The following is a 24,341-nucleotide window of genomic DNA, read 5'->3' on the forward strand; positions in this document are numbered from 1 at the left end:
GAAATATAACCCAAAGGGGAGATTCTCCATTTGGACTTTGAGTTCATAAAACTTAATGAAACCTTGAATTTTAATAAAAACAGCTGAGATGAAAAACAGAATGAAGTTAAAACAAAAGAAACAAAAAGCCTCACATCAGAACTAAGAAAAAAAAACAGGTGCCCAAAACCCCAACGCAAGTTTCCAAACCGATAAGAAAGAAAATCCCTGAATCTGCGATGGAAAATAACACACCATCTTTTACGAGAGTTAAGAAAGAAAGAAAGAAAGAAAGAAAGAAAAAGAAAGAAAAGAAAAGAAAAGAAAGAAGGAAAGAAAGATCAACACTCACACTTCCTAGCAAGGTTACTGAATGTCCGCACTGAGGAGGAAGCCCCAGGGAGCGGAGAGAAAAAGCAGTTATTATTCAGGAGAAAGAGCGGCTGGTCTTGGACCAGTACACGCAGCACACGGTTCACAAGAATCGGGCGGTAGGGGAAGGTCTGTGAACTCCCTGCCTTGATTAGGGTCCGTACTCACTACTGAAGTTGGTAATTAAGAAAGCAAGAGATTAGGGGCGCCTTGGGGGCTCAGGGGTTAAGACTCTGCCTTCGGCTCAGGTTATGATCCCAGGGTCCTGGGATTGAGCCCCGCATCAGGCTCTCTGCTCTGCGGGGAGCCTGCTTCCCCCCGCCTCTCTCTGCCTGCCTCTGCCTACTTGTGATCTCTCTCTCTGTGATCTCTCTATTTTTTAATAAAATATTTTTAAAAAAAGGCAAAAGATTTAACATAATATGTAAAGGAGAGCACCAGAAGTACCAAAAACCAGAGAATAACCATGAGAACCCAGCGGGCGTGAGGACGAAGGGAGCAAGGCGGTCTACCTAATGGCGCTCTCCTGTCTCCTAGGCCACAGTCAAAGGCTACCACGCAGGTGTCTTAGATCAAGACAGGACCGCCCCTCAGAAAGTCAGAAAGTCCCACTGACTTTGTTTTCGACAAAATTTAACTCACATCAGCAGGATCCGTAGATGTTCCGGACTGCCCCCGCCCAGCGCCGGTGAGTTTGCAGGTCGGCCGGGCCGGACAGTTCACAGCAGGGACATCGTGGAGGCTGGGGCCGGAAGTGTTCGGAGGTTCCCCAGCTCGCCCGTCGGCGTGGGCTGGGGGGACAGGGGCACAGGTGTGGCCGCCTGGTGCCTCCAGCTGTATGGGGCCGCCAACGGGGCTGCAGGGTCTGATCTCCGACCCCACCTGGCACACTGCCCAGCAGCGAGGAGGAGCGAGGAGCGGAGAGCTGCATGAACTAAACTGCTCGGGAGAACAGACCAGAATGTTCCGTCTGGTTTCCTCCAGCAATTCCACTGCTAGGGATTCGCCCTTCAGATAAGCATCAAAGTTCACCGAGAAATTCCAGCAGCTCCACGTGCTAAGGAAAAACCCGGAGAATGCAAGGGTCCCCAGGTAGGCAGTGTGCAGGCCAACGGGGGAGGGGGGTCACCCCTCACCGCCACCTGCCCACTGGGGCCACCTGCAGCTGTGACTGGAGCCCCTGCAATACTCCCCAGCTTGCCCCACACACCCGCTGGGGGCCCCCCGCAGTCAGTACTTCAGAACAGCCACGTACAGACGGGATGGTCTCATGCTCACCCCAACGCAGCTCAAAACTCCTCAGGGCATCCCAGATTCCCGCCAGACCGCGTACCTCTTCCCTCTTTACGGGGGTGCTGCACTATGCCCGACTCCTCTTGGCTTCCCTCCATCCCTCCTCTGCTCCTAACCACAGGGCCCTTGCAGACGGTTCCTCTGCCTCCACCCCACCTCCCGGCACCGCGCACCTCTTGCATCGAACAGTTGCCCTTTCTGAGTACTTGTCTTCCCCCACCGGGTCATCACGTTTCAGGACAGCGGGGGCTGCATCTACACTGTCCCTGGCGCCCAGACGTGCCCAGCACGTTCCCAGACGCTCCAAGCACTGGCTGACGTGGCTGCACGTTGCACGGGGAGCAGTGAGGTTAGGACATCCTGACGTGGAAAGACCCCAAGGAAACACAGGCCACTTTAGCGCAGTGTGCAGGTACACTCCCCGCGTCCGGCTGAAACTGCCATCCAACCACCACAGTTGCTGTCTCGGCCAGAGAGCACCGAGAGCTGGCAGAGGGCCACCGGGGCTGCACTCAGGAGCTCAGACAGCCCTTGTCGGGACGAGGCCCGGTGGCTGCAGCTCCAGCCCTGTGCACCGGCCCCCCTCACCCCGCTCGAGGTGTGGGAGACGCAAGGAAGCCCTCCTCCCAAGGGGGCTCGCACGCACGGACCCGGAGATTAGCTCTGACTGGGCCTGACGCCTTCAGGCCGGCCGGGAGGGCAGGTGGAGGCGGGGTGACCATCCGGCCGCGGCACAGACCTGCGGAGCCAGACGGCGTGCTTCAGCCCAGAGAACCCGAAGACTGCCCAGTCAGGGGACACGGCAGCCGGAAGGAACACGTCACTACAAGATGCTGAGCAAACTTCTTTTTTCTTAGAAACAACTTAACAGGAGCTTCCCCTGAGAGGAGGCAGTGGCAGGGGTAGGCACGAACTTGTCACTTTGTACCTTCCTTCAGTCACATTTGGAACCACGCACATGTGCTATTTTTGATTTGTTAAAGTCACAACGGAAGTCCTGTACAAGTAATTTTAGTTCTCACCAATGACACCGGCAGCTAAATCCTGCCGGCCTGACGCACGCACAGCCGCACCCGGCAGGAGCGGGTGGCGCGTCCCATCAGCACAGGACGCGGCAAGTTGAGGCACTTCATCAAAGAGCGGGCAGAGATGAATGAGGTCACGGAGTCTCCCGTCCCACCTGCTGACTCCCACCACCCACCCTCAGCCCCGTCCCGTGACGTGGCACGCGCAAGGCCCACACAGGACAGGAGACACAACCCAGACCCAGATGGACTGCGTAAACCCACACACGTACTGACAACCCCCACGGGATTCAAAGTAAAGGACGATCACATGACGTCCTCTGCACTGAGGTGGGGGGTCAGACATCCTGCCGTCCCACCGCACAGTCAGACCCCCGAGTGCGTGGAGGGCTGGACGACAGTCCCGAAGGCCACGTGTGCGGCCCGAAGAGCCCGGTCCCGCCGAGTCCGCGTCTGTCTGGTCAGCATGCGGTGGCCCCGGTGAACAGAAAGGAAGGAGGCACAGACCCGCATGCCTGTGGGCCAGGGCCGGCGTGGTGACGGGAGCGTGGCCGCAGGAGTCAGCGACACCCCCATACCGAAATGGGAAAAGCAAGTCAGGCTTCCACGTACAGTGACTTTATGGTAAACGCGAATGTGTCACTGTCCAACGTGAATGACAAGACCCCGTCTTCTCTCTTGAAGCTGTTCAAACAGTTCTTCCCACGTGGACCACAAACTGGTCCTATGGGCACAGCCTTTCTAGAAGAGAGCAGGATTCCCCCGGCGAGGGGTGCCTGTGCCCACCCCGCCCGGGGAGCTGCGTGCCCGTCCCGGGGGCTCCTCCGAAGGGGCCGCGGCGGCCGCTCATAGCTCCTCCCTCTCACTCCCAGCTCGACTGTCTTCCTTTGCAGCCTTGGTGGCCCGAGACTTCGGGTCCCCCTCCTGCTTCTTCTTGCCCTTCTCTTGCTTTGTTTTATTCTTCTCTTTGCTTCCCCCACCTCTGCCAGGGTACACCTGCCCCTCCAGGGTGACGTCGGCGCACCTGTCCTGGCTGACCAGAAAGTCCTTGATCTCCCAGGCATAGCTCCCGTCACGAAGCATGAAGATGGCGCGGTCTGATCCCACGATGAACCTTGACAGAGACATGCGAGCGTATGGTCAGAACACACCAGTAAAGCGTTCACGGGCAGAGCTGCTCTGTGGCACGTAACCAGAAAAAATAATCCCCCCAAAAATCCAACAAAAATACAGAGGAGAAACCTGTCGTTTTCAAAGCCAAGTAGGTACTGACATTAAGGGTCAAAAGCACTCGCTGACTGAAGGGTTTCACGCGTCAGCTCAAACCCCAAACACACAGAACCCGGCTGTTCGTGGTGTGGACACCCGCGCTGAGACAGCGTCGGTGAGGGGTCTGGGGGGACACCCCGGGGCTGCGGGAGGCGGCTACCCCTTGAATCTGTTCTGTGTCCTGAGGCACCCAGTGAAGGTTTCCTCTGCCCAAAGCCTTCTGCAGACAAAGCCTGAAAACCACGGGCTTACACTGGGTCGCGGTAAGGGAGCCACGAAGGCTAGGAGACACACTCGGTCACTGGACAGGGATCCCGTGCCCGGCGGGTCACACATAGGCCAGCACTCAGCAGGTCCTCAGGGGCGAAGAGGAGACGATAGAGGCCTAGGCGGCCCCCCAGTGTGGCCAGGGGCACAAAGGCCTCATCCCCAAGGGGCCGCACCCTGCCCCCCGGAGGGCTCTGACCGTTCACCTGCTCCCCTCGCAGCTGGTCACGCCGCCAAGAGCACCACGCCCTTGGGGCACTAAGTGCTCCTTCCTATTTTCTCACTGCTCTTCTCTCCGAAACCAGGACACGGGAAGACCCTGAATTTCAGGGCCGTTACTGGGGAGGAAAAAGGCAAATCCTCAGCACTGCGCTGAGGGCCACGCTGGGCTGCGAGCACCGCACCCTTTACCTTCCTCCAGCCGTCGGCTCCCAGCCTGAGTGTGGACGCGCCCCCGCGGAGGGACCCCGGGGGCACATGGTCAGGCCGTGACGCATCTGCCCCTTGTCGCTAACCTGCTCCACCTCGCTCAGATAAAGGAACAGTTAACGCCACCGTCCCGGGGACAAAGGCACAGCAGGGGCCGTGGCCCTGTCACAGAGCTGGGTGGTGACAGCCGGGAGCCACCCCCGCAGGGGCAAAGCACGCGGCTGCTGAAGCGCCAGGCCGGGCACCTGACACTCGCGTGACATCGTGTGTCCGCTCCACTCCGACCACAAGAAAGTTAAAGATACAAAGAGAAAGAAAACTTGAAGATCAAAGGAGACAGTAAAAAAAAAAGCTTGCTGGCTGTGACCAACAATAAACGCTCTTCTAAAAAAAAAGAGAGAGAAAGAAATACACGTTAGGAGGAAATCGGAGACCGGAGAGGCCCAGGGCGCGAGGCGAGGACCGCCAGGAAGGACGCGCCGCTGCGGCCGCAGGAGGAGGCCCGGCGTGGCCTGCCGTGTCCCCAGCCGGCCTGCCGGGGCGTTACCTCTGCACGTCGTAGTTGGCATTGAAGAGACTGCCCTGCCAGAGGCTGGTGATCTCCTCCGTCTCCTTCTCTGTGGGGCTTCCGGACACGGTAACGAACATCATGAGCGTCTTCCCCTTCTTGGTCATCTTCAGGATGCTCTCGGGCTTGCCCGGGTCTATCTGTGAGAAGTCGATAGGCGCCGAGGGTCTCTTGTGCTCCGGGAGATCCCCTTCTTCTATGTCGTCATCCTTCTACGAGAAGAGAACACAGAGCACGCGCGTGATCAGACGTGCTCGTCGGCCGGCAGGTGCACGCGCATGACTTAAGTTCTCCCAGGAGAAAGGAAACCCAGTTCCCACCCTCACGCAACCTCTAGGCGAAGCCCTAGTCTCCAGCAGGACTTAGCACCCGTCACTCCAGGTCACCAGAGACCCCGCACGATGGCTTATCAGCTCTTTGCGTCTGGAGGAATCTACCCAGCACGGCAGAGTGTAAAAATGACCACGTTCTGCCTCGGTCCTACAATGAGCTGCGACACAGCAATGAAGATGTGTCCCAGACCTAAGAAAGACAGGACTGAGGGACTGATGCCAGGCACAAAAATCAGACGTGCTACAAGCCTGTTATCTAAAGTTCAAGATCAAACACAATTAACCTAGGATGACAGAAACCAGGAACAGTGGTGACCCCTGAGAGGCAGAATGAGGTCGGGCTGTCTGAGAAGGGACACAAGGGAACTTTCTGAGGTCACGGGATTGTCCCCTACCTTGATGGCGGCGTGGACGACACAGGTGTATCCTGTCGTCATAGCACCCTACACTTAAATTCTGCATTCCACGTATACCAACGTTAACTAAACAGTAAGAACTGTGAGCAAACAGTCAGTTCTAGTTAACAGGCTTGGTTTTTGCAGTGGTGTGAACTAGCAAGCCTCAAACTACCGTGCGAGAATTCTAGGCTTCCTCCCCTGGATAAGTAAATATATTAAGGATAATGGCAAGCCCGTTCTCCACTTTGGGGAAGGGAGTTCTAGGCACGGAAGGGGGATGAGCACTCCCTGTGGCTTCAGGCTGGGACTGGGAGGCACCAGAGGGAACGCGTGACTTTTCACAGGTAGGCAGGCAGGTAAACAGACTGATAAATAAAAATATGTAAAAGCCAGAGTTCCTCGGAGAAAAGACTAATAATCTCAGCCATAAAAAGAAATGAATGACTGGTAGGTGGTCCCCGAAAACACTATACTAAGTGACAGAAGCCACTCACAGAAGACCTCGGTGTGTGAAGCCACTGGTGAGATGCCCAGAACAGAACAGAGATTAGTGGCTGCCTGGGGCTGGCTGCAGGGTTGGGAGATGTGGGGGAGGGGGAGTGAGGCGAGATTTTGTTTCTGGGGCGATGGCAAGGTTCTAAAATTGAGGCAGGTGACAGCTGCACAACCCTATGAAAACACCACTGAAATGTGCGCTTTAAATGGCTGAATTGTGCGGCAAGTGAATTACCTCTCATACAGCTGTTATCAAAAAAAATGAAAAACGACCAACCTAAAATGAAACAGAGTCCCTGTATCACTCTTCCATGGTCCTCTTGACAAATCAACAATAACGGACTTTTAAAGTATTTTTAATAAAGGGGGAGCACAAGAGCCTTCTACAGCAGAGCTTGGAGCCGGCCCCCATTTATTCGATTTGGAATCTAGCGTTAATCCACCTCACCACCTGGCTGGCCTTGCATAGGACTCCTTACTCCCCTGGGCCTGCTTCCTCATCTATAAAAAGAAAAACAGAGCTAGGTGACCCCCAGGGCCCCGCCAGTGTGACGGCACACGACATACCAAGCTTTCCTCAACTCTGCGACCCTCCCACCTGACCCGTTTTTCTTTCTCCTTTTGCTTTGTGAGCTGATGGTGATCTGCAGTCAGGGGCTCAGCTGTCCCATGAGGGGATCTGGGACGGCTTAGAAAATCCATTTCCTCACCTATCATGGGGAGGGGGACGGCATCTCCCTCCTAGAGTCTGGGGATTCGATGACAGAAAGACAAGCAGTAAACAGCCTGTGCCGGCCCCAGGAATCACACCTCCAACCACCTATGGGAATCCCACTGACAAAATCAGGCGGGACTGCCTGGCCGCCAAATTCACCGGCTGTTTCCGTCTTTGTTCTACTCTCACTTCTCTGAAACATCTGTTACGGTCTCCTTAAAACACCTCAAGATTCTGGCTGGCTCAGGAACCCAGGACATTTGTGTTTTTCACACTGATTTCACTCAAGAGCTCAGGAAATTAACCCAGTAGGTCACAGGCGGCATTTAATGAAAACGAAGCCATCAGAAGTCCAGTGCGTACAGCAAGGGTACGGACCGTTTCAAGCAAAATGTCCATCTTATAGCTTTATGTGTGTCTCCATTACAAGATAAGCGGGGGTAGAACGGCGCCCCAGCATGGCCACCAGTCCGGCTCTACTTAGTCCGGCTGCTTCTTCCCTGCGGAATCTGACCTATTGCCCCATCTCTCTCTCTGAGGAAGCCATCAGGCCCCTACCCCAGGCACTCGCAGACCCAGGCCAGCCCTGCCTCTAGGCATTTTCAAAGGGCTTCCCCACTTCTCCACTGCAAAGCTCGACTCCCCTTCCGGCAGATCCTTCCCCTGCTCCCGTGGTCCATGACGGTAACACGAGCTGGCATGTACCGAGCAGCTGGTGCCCAGCCTTCAGGACGGCCCTACAAGGCTCCCGCGGAACATGGGGTGGGTGAGGCTCAGAGAAGACAAATGTGACCCGAGGCCACATGCCAGCGGGGGTGACACGGAAGAGCAAGCCCACATGGCTGGCTCCGGAACCCCTCCCCCCAGCCTGCCCCTACTGTAAAGTGTCATCAGAGAATGGCCGGCCTTTGGTTTTCCTACGCCAGCTGGGACTCAGCATTAAATCTAATACAGCAGAAAAAGTTCCCTTGCCCCATTCCCACCCCCAACACGCACGGCAGGCCTCTCCATGGCACACCGATTCTCCCACTGGTGGAAAAGAGTTGGGGCATGGATTCAGGGTTCACCACTGGGGCAGGAAAAATCACAGCTGGGGGGCATGGGCGTGGGGGCAGAGCTCCCGTTTGTGGAGTGTCTGCAAACATTAGCTCACTTGGTCTATCCCGCACCCGGCCAAGGGGGATGTTTCTGGCATTACAGTTAAGGAAAGGGAGAGTCACAGTTACCAAGCTTAGAGCTGATTCAACACCGGTGCTTTGAGCAGATCATGCGGTCTCCTGCCTGGTCACACAACCCACCAGCCACCAAGCTGAGCATACGATCTCTCACGTGTCTCCCTTCCACTCGATCCTGCAGCTTCTGGCTTAATCCAGGCCCTCCTCGCTACCTGTCATTTGCACTTCTGTTCACCAGTGTGGATGGCACGGCAGTGAAAGCGTTAAAATGAGTGAATGTGCTCCGAGCAGTCCGGTTAGCTAACGAAAACTCAGTAAACATTAACCAAGGAGTCGTTTCTGCCTTCAGATTCTCTCCCTGCCCATCCATCCTAACCTTTGCCAACCAACCCATTTTTCTAACCACGACATCCCCTATTCGAAAACCTCCAACAGCGGAAACACCCACTCCAGGGCATCCTCTGAAGCCTTTAAAGAGTAGCCGTGGGGAAATGCTCAATCTATCAAGTGAAAAAATGAACAGCAGAAAATTACACTGATACTATGCTCTCAGCTAGAAAACTATGTCCGCATACAGAGGGAACACAAGAGAGTGAATGCACACTTCCCTCCAAAGGTAGGGATGATCACGTGTAAGCATCCCTGTATCCCAGTATTTGGGTCATGCCGCTTTGCAAACTCATCAGTGACGGCGTATTGCCTTCTAAACAAAGTGCAGACCCCAGAGCATTCAAGGTCCAGGCCGACCTGGTCCCCACCAACCTTCCCACCCTTAACTTTGGACAGAGCTTTTTCCAGCTAAGCTACCAGAAGATTCACATGCCCACAACTTCCTGTGGGAGCTGCGCTATCCCACCTTCTATCCCAGCTTTCTTAAGCTAATCCTCCCGCTACTCTGGGGTGGGTACGACTAACTAACGTCTTCATTTTGCAGATAAGGAAACTGAAGCACGGACCGGTTCTTCCGTAGCGAATCTCACAAGTGTTCTGAGACCCCGCAGTCCAATTCCAAAGCCTGGGCAATTACCGTTGGCACCCTTCTGCCCCGTTCCCTCGTGCCCTACCCTCAGCTCCTGTGGCCCAGCTCCCACGCCCTCCTCCAGTATCTAAAATGCCATTTCCTCCCTGGGACCTTTTGAAAGTCCCACGACACTTTCTTCCTTTTTACAAAACTCAACAGTTCCCAGTTTGTATCAGGGTCACTCGTCCTGTCACCTAGTTGCTGACAGTGGGACATCTGGCTCGTCTCCACCGCACCCCCTCTGCCTAGCGCCCAGGCTTAGTATTTCCAGGGTAGGATTTCTTCAAGAGGTAGCGTTCTTACAATGGGGGATCAAAACCTTCATTTGCTCAAGTCCATAAAGAGACAGGAGACAGAAAGGAAGAGAGCAAAGGGGGAAGGAACTGCCGCGCGAGCTCCCTCCTGGTCGGCGGGTGCACACCCAAACCCACCCCAATCTGGCCATCAGGGCTGATAACACACGAAAGTCCAAGTCTGCTCTCTCCCAGCGCAGCTCCTCAGATGGTATTTTAAACCGAAAGCCTCTATCGGACACCACCAGGCGCACAGAGATACCCACAAAATAAAGACACCCCCGGGGGAAGGCGTCACCCGGTGAAACCTCATCCCGCAGATACGGACCCGAGGCCCGGAGAGGGAACAGCGCTCGCCCAAGACACACCGAGCAGAGCCCACGTTGCCGACCGCAGTCCACCGGCTCCGCAAACCGGCCGGGACCATCCAACCGCCTTTGCAGGGGAAAAAGGCACCTGCTCTCCTTCGCGGAACTTTCTCCGAAAGGGTGACACAGTCCCGTGCGCGCTAGTCGGGAGCCCGACCCCAGCGCAAACGCGTCTCTGCGCCTTTAAAGCACGTGCTTCCACCCCCGCCCCCCAAGGAAGCCCCCCCCCAGCTACAACTCTCCGCAGAGAACCCGGCGGTGGGAGCCCGAAGTCTGCGGACCTGAAGTCGGGCCAACGGTTAACGCTGGGATGACCCCCGCCCCCCGCCCCCCACCCCCACCCCCGAGCAGAGCGGGGAGGGCCCCTCCGCACGCGCCGGGCCCAGCGACCGCGGGGCCCCCGCACCGAAGGTACCGAAGGGCAGAGGCGTGAGGGCCGGCCCGGCACCGGCGCGGCCCGGGAAGAGGGGCAGGACCGTCCGGGGGGGACCCTGAGGCGGGGGGCGGCGGGGGCGCGGGGGGGCGACGGCGGCTCGCGCGCGGCAGCCAGCAGGGAGGCCTGGCCCGGGCAGAGGGGCCGTCGGGGGCCGGGGGACACCCGGGCGGGGCGGCGGAGGGCGGCGGAGGGCGCCGGGGGTCGGCGGGAACCGGGCCCGGGACGCGGCGGGGTCGGCCCAGTGCGCGCGCGCGGACCTCCCACTGCTCCAGGAGCCGCGCCATGTCCGCGTCGTTGTAGTCGCGGATGTCCTTCTTCTTCCGCGGAGGCGGGCTGGCCTCGCCGGGCGTCCGGGCCGCGTCCTCGGCAGCGGAGGCCCCGGGCGGCCGCGGCGGCAGCAGCAGGTCGGAGGCGCAGAGGAGCACCAGGGCCGCGCGCGCCCAGCCGGAGGCCGCCATCTTCGCCCGCCGCCGCGGAGACCAGCGTGCGCGCGCCGCCGGCCCCGCCCCCGGGCCCGGCCCCGCCCCCGGCCCCGCCTCCCGCCCCGCCCCCGGGCCCGGCCCCGCCTCCCGCCCCGCCCCCGGGCCCGCGCCGGCCTACCAGGCCCCGCCTCGCACCCGCCTCCAGAAGCCCCGCCCCCGCGCCATCTTGGCCCCGCCCCGCCCCCGGGGTCCCTCGCGCGGTCCGGCTGGGGGGGTCTGGCCGGGCCGGGTCAGCGCGGGTCGCCGGCCAGTCCGCTCGCGGAGGCCTGGCCTCTTCTCCGTGCCGCGCAGGCCGCGTCCACCAGCCCCGCCAGGGCCTCCGGGAGCCCCGGACAGCGCGTCGCGGGGCCTCGCCGTGCGGCCTGCGGGAGGACCCGGAGGTGCGGGTCCCGGGAGCCGCCTGCGCTCGGGGGAAGCCCGGCCGCTGTGCCGGACGCCGCCCTCCGCCTCCCGCCGCTTCCCTCGAGGACGGCGGCGGCAGGTAGCTCGGCTCGTCCGGAGGCCACGCCTGGACGCGGCTTTGCGGCCGGTCCCGCTGGGCTTCGCGGGTCACCGTCCCCTCCGGAACGCGAGGACCCCCCAGAAGATTACTTTTTATATTTAAGACAGTTTCAGTATTTCGTCTGATTTTAACCCAGTACTGTAGGCTCCGACTCATGCCTCTCGAGGTTGGATCGTTTTGGGGTGTTTGCGTCTTATTTTAGAAGAGCCTGGACCAGAGATGCTTTCTCTGGTCTTAAAGTTTGAATTATGCAAGAAAGACACGAATCACCGATCGCAGTTGTAAGATCCTCGACATGACGTTCCACCCCCCCCCCCACGACTGTACTCCAGCTCCGTTATCATGTGCACGTCTTTCTATACATTTATGAACATCAGAACGTCACTGGAAACGTGATTCGTACAAATTTCGTTGCCTCGGTATGTCTGTCTGTGGCAGAGTGTCCGTACCGGTAAGCATGTGGGCTCCTTAAGTGTTTTGCACTTAGCAGCAGGACACGATGAACTAACTTCCCTCCCTCATTCTTCAGTAGGCACAGCACGCTTTTCTATTAATACACCAATAGTTTATTTCCCTATTACCACACCCCCCATTTATGGACCCTTATTACCAATGTTTATGCTATTACCAAAAAAAAAAAGTGCCACAATAAACCTCTTTATTCACGCTATTACGGGCTGAATTGTATCGTCCCCAGATTTCCCATGTTGAAGTGCTAATCACAGTCCCCCAGAATGTGACTGTGTTTGGACACAGAGTCTTTAAAGAAGTAACGAAGTTAAAATGAGGTTGCAGAGATGGGTCCCCATGCAATATGCTCTTCTACAAGAAGAGATCAGGTCCCAGTCCTATAGGGGAGAGACATGGGAAGACACAGGGGGCAGGCGGCCATGCACGTGAAGGAGAAAGGTCCCAGAGACACCAACCCTGCCGACACCTCAGTCGGGGACTTGCAGCCTCCAGAACAGTGAGATGCGTCCTGTCGTTGAAGCCACCTGCTCTGCCACACTCTTAGGGCAGCCCTAGCAAACGAGGAGATCCCCATTTCCTAGGATTAGACTCGTGAACTGCATGTAACAGAAGACCGCGCTCCTTTTAAAGGGGCTTCGACCAGAAAGAGGGCTTTGTTGTCAGGGTTTCATTTCTCTTTCTCAGAAGCGGTTGGAAACAGAAGCCTGGAGGGCTGGTCCTGGAGCTCCTCAGTCCCCTGGCACCCAGCCTCCTCCTTACCCTGCTCCATTCTACAGGTCGGTGGTTTCTATCCTCAAGTTCACTGCGAGTTCCGCGATGGTGACTGGAGCCCCTGCGTCGAGGAGGAGGAAGGAGGGGAGGTATCAAGGAGCCCACTTTTCTGCAGAGTTCGCTTCCTTTAAGCAGCCTGCTCAGTTCTGCCTGTATCTGGCTAGAGCCGAGCCCTCCAGAGAGGGAGGAGGCTGGGAGACTGTCTTCTAGTTGTATACATTGTCACCCCAGATAAAAACGGGATTGTGTTATCACGGGAAGAGAGGAGGTGGCTGTGGACGTGTTTGTGCCTCCCTTTCACCCTGAGGACAATTGTGTGTGAATTCTGTCCCGCTGCAGAGCTGGGTGACCTCGCCTGTCCCCACGCATGCGTCTCTATGTATACAGACGATGACATTTTTTACTGACATGAAGCAGAGACTCTAAGAAAAAGAGGGTTTGTTTTTTTTTTTCCTTTTCTTTTCTTTTCTGAAATCATAGGGGAAATGTCATAAGCTTTCTCCCCAGGGCACACGGCTCCACCCAGTGGCTCACAGCCCTGTCCTGGTTCAGTCACGGCTAAAACACATGAGCAGCTGTGGTCGGTCATGTGCTCTGCTGGGAGGGGTCCCGCCCATCATTTATTTTGCCAGCTGCCAAGCAAAGGTGCAAAAGTGTGGAGAGTCCTGGGCCACAGAATCTGGTTATACCGGGGGGAAGGGGAGGAGAGGGTCATTTAGTGTTTCACAGAAATTCTTGGGATCGTATAAAAAAAATTCCACGGCTACTGACTTTCATCGAAAGAACAAATCAATTCAGTTTATAACCCACGGATGTGAAAACATCTGGATTGATTTTTCACTGTCACCATTTTGGTGTTTGGAAGTTGACTCAGTTCAACTCGGTGAGAATTTATCTATCGAGGGCCTGTGGTCCAGCAGATGAGGCACTGATGAAAGGATTAATGTAACAGGGTCCCCACTTGAAAGAGCTCGCGGTGCCGCGGAGGAGATAAAGGATACGCAGTCGTGGTGTCATGCGGGTTCCAGGAGGTCAGGACCTGAAGGGAGGATCTGATGGTAATAATATGCCTGTTTTAAATAAGAGGAAATGCTGGTTTTGGAACTATATCATTCATCAGAGGTCCCGGGTGCCTCGGATGATAAGATGTGTCTTTCTTCCATGTAGCACCCACTGGGGTAATCGCTGAGCCAGTCACATCGTGAAACTGGGCAAGAGCCACTGGAAAGGACTCTGGAGGCAGGGGTGCTCAGATGGGATGAGACATGCCTCTGACCAGGCCTGAGGCGTTGTTGTAGGGCAGGAGAGGAGGGGAGCCCGAGTGAGAGGCATGGCGTGGTCATGGGCTGAAGGAAGCCACGAACTTCTCACTGCTCTGGGGTTTAATACTAACCCCCCCTCCAAGTGGTTCAGCGACTGCAGATGGTAAAATCCAGCCGTCTGGATAATCTGGGTTTATCCTGGCTTGTGGCACTCAGCAACAGAGCAGGGAGGCCTGGCCTGGAGGCTGCGACAAGACTTGCCTGTAGTGTCGGGAACCAGGCAGTTGTGATGTTCGGAATGCTGAGAAGCGGGAAAGGCATACGTACTCATCGATCAGAAGGGACGCCTGTGACCTAAAGGACACAGCGTGGTTTTGGAGGCTCTGATGCACCAGACATTAACCATTTAAAGTCTGAATCATGGAGACCGATGGGAGGAGGGTCCAGGGGGTGGAGCTAAAGTGGACATGGGGAGACAATGGCTATTTACCACCTTCACTTGGCTACTTCTGAATCCAGTGCAAGGAGAGGCAAAACAGAGTCTCCCGAGGTTTAGTGGCCCCTCAGTTTACTCACATGCAGCAACTCCAGATTTCCAGAAGAGACGTGACTGCCCCAGGCTACCGTGAGAGTCCATTCCTGATCACCTGATTATTTGTGAACAGAAGAGTAGGACTCATCTAATGAGACAACAGTTAAAACCCGTGTTTGCCAAACACGGTGACAGTAAGTTAAAAGGCAAAAAGTACATTAAGCTCCAACAGGGTAGAGACAAAACTAGCTTATAACTCAGCAAGAAAAAGACGAACGCCCCAGCAGAAGAAGAGGAAAGGCCATGCACAGTATCTTTATTTGTGCAAAATCAGTCCATGGCCAACTTATACATGAACAAAAACTGCAGAACCTCACTAGGTAGCGAAGAAGTGCACATTCAAACAAGATACATAAGTTTACCTGCCGTCTGGGCTAGAATATAAATTAAAGTCCTGTGCACGGTTGACAATGCTCAGGACATAAGCAGTCCCATTCGCTCCCAGGGGTACAGTTTTTGTACATGAGAATGAGGTGAAAAGTATCAAAATCCTAAAAAAGAAAAAAAAAGTCCATGATCTGGAGAATCTGAAAGATCGCCCTGGAATTAGCAATTCTGCTTCCAAGAACGGACTCCAAGAAGACAGACCATGAAAACAAGAGTACCGCGAATGAAATCGAGTGCTTACCATGTGGCACTAAGTCCTCTGAGTCCTTTAGATGTATGGTTTCATTCGCCCCTTGTCATAATCCTATGTCCTGCTTTCCACAAAGCAGGAGGACCTGATATGCTCAGTGACTTCAGACTGTCAAAAACCTACACGTACAGACGGCAAACTGTAGCCCACGTATGCAACGGAAAACATCACAATCGTTACCTAGGATTCACAGGTGTTCATCTGTTCATATTAAAAATGTTCGTTTGAATTGTTAAATAAAATGTTACAGAACGGTATTAAAATCATATAGCTATGCATACATCTGCATAGGAAAATAGCCCAGTTGTGTCTCTAATGGTTTTTTCTAAGCAGTGGAATTTCAAATCAGTTGTGTTTTAAAAGGGCTAAGACACACGTAAACACAGGGATGCCCCTGAACATTGTAGGGGAAAGAAGTCTAATTTCAACTAAAGTACTCAGAACAATACACTTCATTCCAATTATCCCTAATACTGCAGTTGCCTTGAAACCTTGAGGATCAGACCGGAATCTGCTAGGAAGAAAATGTAGGACTTTTTTATCTGTGTCGTCTGACACATTCCCTACCCTTTGTTGGCACAGCGATTTGCAATGACAGTCAGTGAGCTCACGATCTGTGTTTCCAGAAAATCATCTCCCTGGGCTCTCCACAAGCTAGAAGAGAAATGAGGTGAACACACTTGCTAAGCGAATAGGCCTCAGGCCTACTCTTCAACCCTAGAGCCGTGAGCTGTAAATCCTGACCACACCCACGGGCCGTGTCCCTGCTGTGGGATGGTGAACGTCCGTGACTTTGTGTCCACGACTGAGCAACAGCTGTGGCCAGCAGGATTTGGGTTCAACGAAAGCATGCCTTTCTTACAGAGAATGGCAAACAGGTTAATTCATTTTTTTATCGCTTCCACAAAATTTATTGATGACCACACAGTGCATTGGGTGTGGGGGGAAGGGGGGACAGATCAAGTCCTCGTCCTTAAAGAGGGGCCGGGGTTGCGGGGAGAGAGTACCCCGTGCTCAGGGCCACTCTATGCATTGGGCACACCAGGAGCAGAAGTGCCCGAGAGTCTGTCTGGGGGTCAGGGAGTCTCCATGTGGAGGGAGACCACTAGGCAATCCATAGTTGCTGACTTACTAGGTGCTGGGCACCCTGAGAGACAGAAAAAGAACTGGGCATGATCAGCGTTAGGAACTCGATTCAGGGAGTTGAAGCCTGGATCTTGGCATTTATCTTTTCTGCCCTGCAGAATTCTGGAAAGTACCTCTCGAGATCCTTTATCAGTAGGGAGAGGAGGTGGAGAATTTACCCATGAAAGCAACCTCCACTTCTACGTAGGGATCTCTGATGAGCTAGACAGAACATTCCAGATCTCCCAGATCTTGGGAGCTGGGTGCTCACGTGTGCCTCTCCTGGTTAGCGGCACGCACACCCGCCTCGCTCATACTCAGCTTCAGATGAACAGAGAGACAGGCCAGAGGGAAGGAGTGCGGGCAGGCGGATGGGGAGCATGTGGGAGGGATGGGTGAGGCCCTCCCTAGGTGTTCTTATGGGCTGGGAACAAGATACACCAGAGAGCAAGGCGACAAGCTGGGTGAGGCCGTGGGGGTGGTGGGCGCTTCCGCTGAGCCATAGCTAAGCTCGGAGAAATGGCCAAGATGGAAAGTTTTATGGAAGGCATATAGAGCCACAATTCAAAAAAGAAAAAAAGAAAAGCCAAACCCAAATAGTGTTCATACCACTATTTTATACCTGCTCAAAGTCCAGGGGGTGGATACACCTTCTAGAATAAGCGAGAAAGGAGGGAAAGCCTATTTCCCCAATCCCGGCTGGCCCAACCTGTCCGTCCCAGCTCGCCTCCCCGAACCCTAAACCAGCTCTCTTTCAGCGTCGGGCTCCTTTCTTTGTTAAATGTCCACGAAGCCAGGCCGGGCACTGAGAATACGTTCTCCAGGGGCCGCGCTCTGTCCTCTGGGCCCCGGCTTCCGCTTGTCTGCTCCCTCCACCGTCCGCCCCAGCCCTTCAGCCCCCGTTAGCAGCTTCTCTCACCCCATCTCCACTATAACGAAAAATACTCCGCACAGTGCCTTGGGTTCACGTTACATTTTCAGAGAGGGTCGGAAGGGGTAACGAGTGCGGTTTCTAAAGAGGAAGCCCGCATTCCAGGGACTTGAGAGGCACACACGGCCGCCTTCTGTTAACTTAGCTGGACCGCCATATGCTACAGCGACAAACCACCGAGGGTCTGCGGTGTGACGCGGGGCTCCGGCCTGGCTCCTGTCGCACGTCCCCTACAGGTCAGTGCACGGTGCTCTCCAGCCCCTGGGCTTCCGGAGGCCCCACCGTCTTGGAGCTGCACCCTCTGGAACCGTCTCCCGGGCGCCTGGAGCAGGGGAAGAGAGATGGAGAACCCCAGATCTGCTTTGCGTTCCCTTGGCTGAAAGGCAGGCACATCACTTCCCTCCCATTTCATTGATCACAACTGACCACGTGACCCCGCCCACTTGCCCCTGGCCTGTTCTGTGCGCCCCACTATCTCTGAGGCAGCTCCTTTCCTCCGTGGGGTCACCATGCCAGGGACGACGTTGTGACGACTTGCTTGTGTGGCTGTGTTGCCCCTCTGGGCTCTACCCTTTCGAGGACTTCGTTACTTCGCTGTAACCGTGGGTGCCTAGTGTAGGGGCTGCTACACGGTAGGTGTCCAGTGTGAATGGGCCACGGCAGAAAGTCAGGTAACCTGAAAAGAAGGCGGAGGCAGTCCCAGGGTGGGCCTGGGTAGGAGGAGACACCAAGAAAATAATCCTATCAGCTTTTAAAGCTAATGCAAACATAGTGGAACCTTCTATGTGTGACCAGTTCCTCAAGGGGGTACAAGGTGTCCAGCAAAGAGAAGACGCATATATAGAAGGGAAACAGCCCTCCCCCACCCCCCCGGTTCCAAGTAGCTTTGGGGAAAAATCCCAATCCTAGAACAGTTTCATGAATCCACCAGGAACGGCGGGAGGGGTTTGACTTGTCCTAATATGTTTTTTGGAGCTACGTAAGAGTAGGGTGCTTTCCTGGGTTACCACAGAAAGAGCTTGATCAGTCCACCCGGTTTCCGATCACAGAAAACTAAAAGGGATTAACCCTACGTAACCACTGCTTGCTGAGAAAACCGTCTGTTTTATTGGCCCTGGCTGCAAAACAAGTGGGTTCGTCTAGATTCTAGAAATATCCAAGGACACTCTCTGTTCTAAGTCGGGTGACTACCCATTCAGGTCTGTATTTGTTTTTCCTGGTTAACTTTTTGATAGCATATTCTATAATTCCCTCTCAGAGTGGTCTCAGTTTGGATGGAAGTTGCAAGGTCATCTTAGTAACAAGTGACAGTAACCGGCTGGCTGAAAAAAAAGGTGACCGTGGGTCCAAGGAAGGGACAGAGGAACAAACATTTCCGTTGGCGGACACACCCCGCTGGTGCTGGGCACCTGGAGGGGCCTGTTTCTGGACGAAGAGGTGCTCCCCCCCCACAAGGGGAGGAGGCCCAGGTGCTTCAACCGCTTCCCGAAGGGCACCGTCTGGGTACAACGAAAAGAGGTCGGGAGCGGGCTCCTGGCCGGGCCATCGGCTCTCCTCCCGGCCTTAGGAAGGCGCTGGAGGCATCCGCGGATCAGTTTCTTCTGTGTAAAACCGGACAGCGGGGTTTACCTCCAAAGGCTGCTCCTCTTCGTGGACAGTGGCCACTCTGATCCCACCGCGGCCGAGCGGAAGACACTCAAGTTACGAGAAAGCCCGCGGACCGAGGCTCCTGATTCTCCCCGCTACCGCTCCCGAGCCGGGACGCGAGCAGCCAGGGCCCACAGTCTGACCTGGAGAGGAGGCGGCGGACCCTTGGGGGAGGGCTTGCACAAGGTCACAGAACTGGACGGCTGGAGGAAAGGTCGGCCCCAGGAAGTGTGGTTCAAAGCCCGCGCTCCAAGCACAGAAGGGGCCCCGAGCCGGCTCTTCCGACTCCCTAGCAAGTGCTCTCCTCGGCCCACACAACCCTGCAGAATCTACCCCCCCCCCACCCCCGCGGACGAGGGCCACGCACAACAAAGGGCAGGGCAGGGCGAGGGCTGGCGAACCCGCCCGGGTCCCGCAGAAGGCGCAGAGCGGCCCCCGGCACGCCGCCCGGGCACGGGGGGCAGCGTCCTCCTCCCTTCGGGGCAGAAACGGTCCCCTTCCAGGCCGGCTCGCGGGGCGGGGAGGGAGCGCGGAGCCCGGGTCCGGCTCGGGGTCCCCGCGAGGCCGCCGGAGGCTGCGCCCCGCGCCCCCGCGCCCCCCCGCCCGGGGCCGTGCGCCCAGGGCGGCCCCCAGCCCCGCCCGCCCCCCGCGGGACCCCCGGCCCGCGCCCGCGGCTCCGCGCTGGGCGGCGGCGGGGGACGCCGCCGCCCAGCTTCCCGGGGGAGGAGCAGCGCATCGCGCAAGCATCCGGGAGCGGCGGAGGGGGCGGGAGGAAGGGCGAGAGGAGGAAGCGGGATTTAAACGAAAGGCGGTGACGCCACACAAAAGATTTCTATAGGCTCCGGGGAGGGGACGGCCGGGCGGCGGCGGCGGCGGGCCCGGGGGCGAGGCGCGGACGCGGGGAGGGGCGGCTCGGGCGGCCCCGGCGGGCGGCGGCGCACCCAGGGCCCGCGCCGAGCAGCGGGCGCGCGGGGCGAGGGGGCGGGCGTCTTCCCCTCCGCCTCTCGGCCCCCGCCCTTCCCTTCCGTCTCCGCGGCTCGCTCGGAAGTTGGAGGCTGACGAAGATGGCAGGGGCCGGCGCCCGGGCGGGTGGCCGCCGCGCCGCGGGGACCTTCTGAGTTGGCGCGGCCGCCGGGAGACGCGCGCCGGGCGTGCGGCGCGCAGGGCCCGGGGTCTCGGGGGGAGCTGAGCCGCCGCGGGCCCCAGGCGACCGGCGACCGGGATGGACTCGCGCCCGCGGCCAGCGGCCGGCCCTGGGGCGCGCGGTCGGGGAGGGCGTGCCGCCTCGGCGCCGGGCCGCGCGCTGTGAGCCGGCGGGGCGGGAAGGGGCGGCCGCGGTGGCCGGCGCGCCCGGGCGTGGCGGGCGGGCGAGCGCGCGAGCGGGGCGGCCGCTGTGCGCAATCGGTGCCGCCTCCCGCCCGACTCTGACTCGGCGCGGCCGCCAGCAGCGGCCACACCCTCGGCTCTGCCGCCGCCGGCGCCGCTTCCCGAGAGCGGGGGGCAGGAGATGCGCGCCCCGCGGCGCCAGCCCCGGCCGCCGTCGCAGGCGAGTGCCGCCCGGCGGGGTCAGGGCGCCTGAAGCCCACGTGCGCCGCCGAGCCCGGGGTGGCTGACAGCGGAGCCCGCCCGCGCCGCCGCCCGCGCTCCTCCCCGAGGAAGGGATTTTGATTTCAAAGAAAGGAAGGAAGGAAGGACAACTCCCAGCTCCCCCCTCCCGCCCTCCCGCTCCGGCCCGGCCGGGCCATGCCCAGGAAGGCGGCGGCGGCGGCGGCGGCGGCCCAGCAGAAGGGACTTTCCTGGCAGCCCGGCGGCGAGGAGCGCGCCCCGTGAGTTCGCTGCGCCCGGTTCATGGTTCCTGCAAGCCCTCCAGGAGGCCGAACGCTGCAGCCCCTCCCCGCGCCCCGAAGAGCCTCCTGCGTCCCCCGGCCCCCGGGCCCGCCCCGCGCCGCCGCCGCTCGGGCTCCGGCAGCCGCAGCAGCCCAGTGCCCTCCGCCCGGCGCGGTGGATGGCATGATGGTGCGGGGAAGGCACCGCGGCCCTGGCCAGCTGAGTCGCGACGGCCGCGGGGGCGGCGGCAGTGGCAGCGGCAGCGGCGGCGGTAGCGGGCTCCCCAGCGGCATGCCAGTGCCCCCCGGGCGCGATGGCTAGCGGCAGCGCTGGGAAGCCCACCGGCGAGGCGGCTTCTCCGGCTCCTGCGAGCGCCGTCGGCGGGGCCTGCTCGCAGCCGCGGAAGAGGCTGGTGTCCGTCTGCGACCACTGCAAAGGCAAGATGCAGCTGGTGGCCGACCTGCTGCTGCTGTCGAGCGAGGCGCGGCCCGTGCTCTTCGAGGGCCCCGCCTCCTCCTGCGCCGGGGCCGAGTCCTTCGAGCAGTGCCGGGACACGATCATCGCGCGCACCAAGGGGCTCTCCATCCTCACCCACGACGTGCAGAGCCAGCTCAACATGGGCCGCTTCGGGGAGGCCGGGGACAGCCTGGTGGAGCTGGGCGACCTGGTGGTGTCGCTGACCGAGTGCTCCGCCCACGCGGCCTACCTGGCGGCCGTGGCCACGCCGGGCGCGCAGCCCGCGCAGCCGGGCCTGGTGGACCGCTACCGCGTGACGCGCTGCCGCCACGAGGTGGAGCAGGGCTGCGCCGTGCTGCGCGCCACCCCGCTGGCCGACCTGACGCCGCAGCTGCTGCTGGAGGTGTCGCAGGGCCTGTCGCGCAACCTCAAGTTCCTGACGGACGCGTGCGCCCTGGCCAGCGACAAGTCCCGGGACCGCTTCTCCCGCGAGCAGTTCAAGCTGGGCGTCAAGTGCATGAGCACGAGCGCGTCGGCGCTGCTGGCCTGCGTGCGCGAGGTGAAGGCGGCGCCCAGCGAGCTGGCCCGCAGCCGCTGCGCGCTCTTCAGCGGGCCGCTGGTGCAGGCCGTGAGCGCCCTGGTGGGCTTCGCCACCGAGCCGCAGTTCCTGGGTCGCGCGGCGGCCGTGAGCGCCGAGGGCAAGGCGGTGCAGACCGCCATCCTGGGCGGCGCCATGAGCGTGGTGTCGGCCTGCGTGCTCCTGACCCAGTGCCTCAGGGATCTGGCGCAGCACCCCGACGGGGGCGCCAAGATGTCGGACCACAGGGAGAGGCTGAGGAACTCGGCCTGCGCCGTGTCTGAAGGCTGCACCCTGCTATCTCAGGCTTTACGGGAGAGGTCTTCGCCCAGGACTTTACCGCCAGTGAATTCCAATTCTGTGAATTAGCACCCGCCCCCCTTCTTTCTCCGCCCCCAGACCAGAGGAGGATGCTTACTCTCTGCCCCTCTCCATGTATACCAAAGAAATCCCCGGGGGAGCCCCCCTCCACGTCAGATGCTCCAGCGGAACCTTCCAGAGAGCGGGGCCGTGCGCTCCGACGACACTCGCGGGCGCGGGGGGACCCGCTGCCCACCGACGCACACCCGGCGGGGACCCGGAGGTGGCACCCCGCCCCAGCCCCTCTTCTGGAGTTCCTCCACTAAATTTTCTTACCAATTGGGCAGGAAGGAGGTCATGGGTTTGTTTCTTTTTGGGTTCTTTTTTTTTTCTTTCTGTTTTCTGTTTTTTCCTAATTAAAAGAAAGGTTACCTCAGTTTTCACTCCTTAGACATGGATGTAGCTACCTTTTTTTTTTTGTATTTTTTTTTATTTTAAAGCAATCGTGTTGGATTAGGCGTATACTTGGTGTGGAAAGAGTATGACTTTGCCATGTGATTTGCAAATGGGGGGAAAAGCTACTGTGAGTGTGTGTTTTATTTTTTAATTTACACTATAGAGTGATTCCCCCCTGCCCTTGCCCACCCCCCCACCCCCATGTCAAGTTTTTACCTTGCATGTACTGGAGTATTTATTTCATTTATTAAAATGTTATGTTTCTCAGATGGCCCTTTGCAATTATTGTTGATTTTCAATAATTGTAATAATGTTGCATGCTGCATGGGTCCCTGGAAGGGGTAGCAGTGTCTCCCCGCCTTAGCCCTGTCTCCCTTTTTTCCTCGAGGGTGATCTCTCCGCAGCAGCCTAGAATTGGAGAACACTGTCCTTGGAGAGGTGCCAGGGGAATGATTGGCAGTAGGTACAGTGCAGGGGGGTTGGGCTGGCGAGTGGGGTTTGGTCTTGCCTCTGGTTTCTCCCGGAAAGTACTTCAGCCCCCTCTCTGGGTCCCACCGCTGTCTGTCCTGATGGACAGAGGGTCAGGCTGACCGAGGTCTGATTCGTATTCCGCCTGTCTCTTTCAGATTCGGGCTCTTCCTAATCCTGCGTGGTACCCCACCCTTGCCAGGTCAGGGGATCTGGTCACTGGAGCTGGAAACTGGACTATAGCAAGGAGCTTCAGGAGACTTTGCGGCCTCTTTTATGTAGGCAGGTCTCTTCACACAGGACCCAGTTGCTCATGATTGTAGGAAGACGTTTGCAGGGTTCCAGACTGTTTAAGAGAGGGAGAGCTGTTCTGGAAAGTGGTAGGAACTTTCTAGAGCCACAGCGTAGTTGCAGGCAAAGGGCTGATTTCCGTGACCTTGATCTAAGATCTGCCCTGGTTGGTTTCATATTGGAAGAAGGCTTTGTTAACTGACGTTTGGAGTTATTTTAAGGGAGTTTGTCCTTTCTGCAGACAGTTAAAAAAGAAAATTGGGGAGAGAGAAGTGTATGGTTTTACCGAAACTTGTTAAGTTTGGGACGTTTTCCCGCTGGAGGTATAACATTCTTCTTCGCAGGGCTTGCCCTGGGAGAGCCACGTGGATAAAAACCCAAACAGGCTTTAAATTTGCTCAGTTCACAATTCTTCCGATCTGTTGTGCCTGAACCTTGGTAGTTCCCGAGGCTCTGAGAAGAAGGCGTTTTTCACTGTGACATGTTAGAAAGTCCTATTGACTGTTTTACTCGAATAGCTCTGTTTGTTACAAGAACATCATATTCAACATGAAAGCATCTTTAAACCTGTGTTGGGTAAGAGTAGGATCGGGGAGCTGCTCTGAATTTGATGTTTGGAAAAGTCTTAAAGCGGTAGTGTACATACATTTCTTAGAAACAGTCAAGGGAGCTGTTGTTTCTCTCCTAGGGCCTGGCAGATTAAAAAAAAATCAAATTTTTAATTTAAAAAATGACAATGACCTTGAGAATGTTTCTGCCTCTACCCCCCAACCCTTTAGTCTGGGTCAGTCAGATTCGGAAACTATTTGGGGGGAGGAAACGTAACCCACGTGCCAATGACAATCATGCTTGCATTTAGGATTCGTTCCTTTTATTTATTGGATATACATAAGTAGTTATATGGAGAGTTTCTAATTATAGATGTTCCTTTAGCCTACATAGATCACAAAGAGTAAACCAAAAGGAACAAAGTAAAATAAAATTAGGGCCGGGAATCTGTAAATTTGGTGTTTGATTAAGACGAAAATGATTGCCACTTGTTCCTTGGACTCATTCCTTCTGCAGAAGCAATTTTTGGGACAGTGCATGCCAAAAAAAAAAAAGAAAGAAA

At 57.3% G+C, this 24,341-nt stretch overlaps 2 protein-coding genes and 2 long non-coding RNA genes across 5 annotated transcripts; 1 reads left to right on the plus strand and 3 right to left on the minus strand.

Annotated features, from left to right (window-relative positions):
• Positions 1-2,475: 2,475 nt before the first annotated feature.
• On the minus strand, positions 2,476-10,951 carry MESD (mesoderm development LRP chaperone). The gene is made up of 3 exons (XM_080808983.1): positions 10,693-10,951; positions 5,182-5,414; positions 2,476-3,783 (listed from the first exon to the last, which is right to left on the minus strand). Exons 1-3 carry the CDS (start codon positions 10,891-10,893, stop codon positions 3,516-3,518), a joined length of 702 nt encoding a protein of 233 aa, XP_080665109.1. The 5' UTR covers positions 10,894-10,951; the 3' UTR covers positions 2,476-3,515.
• A 2,178-nt stretch (positions 10,952-13,129) lies between these two features.
• LOC308346398 lies at positions 13,130-15,621 on the minus strand. 2 transcript variants are annotated; one of them, XR_013967175.1, is made up of 5 exons: positions 15,144-15,621; positions 14,878-15,006; positions 14,500-14,570; positions 14,055-14,277; positions 13,130-13,700 (listed from the first exon to the last, which is right to left on the minus strand). It is a non-coding gene; the product is annotated as an uncharacterized lncRNA (long non-coding RNA). The 2 variants fall into 2 exon arrangements; XR_013967176.1 differs by having other exon boundaries at positions 13,130-13,731.
• A 1,254-nt stretch (positions 15,622-16,875) lies between these two features.
• LOC308346397 lies at positions 16,876-19,186 on the minus strand. The gene is made up of 3 exons (XR_013967174.1): positions 18,838-19,186; positions 17,635-17,884; positions 16,876-17,530 (listed from the first exon to the last, which is right to left on the minus strand). It is a non-coding gene; the product is annotated as an uncharacterized lncRNA (long non-coding RNA).
• A 954-nt stretch (positions 19,187-20,140) lies between these two features.
• TLNRD1 (talin rod domain containing 1) lies at positions 20,141-24,315 on the plus strand. Its single transcript, XM_080808618.1, has one exon. It carries the CDS (start codon positions 20,996-20,998, stop codon positions 22,082-22,084), a length of 1,089 nt encoding a protein of 362 aa, XP_080664744.1. The 5' UTR covers positions 20,141-20,995; the 3' UTR covers positions 22,085-24,315.
• Positions 24,316-24,341: the final 26 nt, after the last annotated feature.

Source organism: Martes martes, assembly GCF_963455335.1.
Source record: "Martes martes genome assembly, chromosome: 7".
Lineage (NCBI taxonomy): Eukaryota > Metazoa > Chordata > Mammalia > Carnivora > Mustelidae > Martes > Martes martes.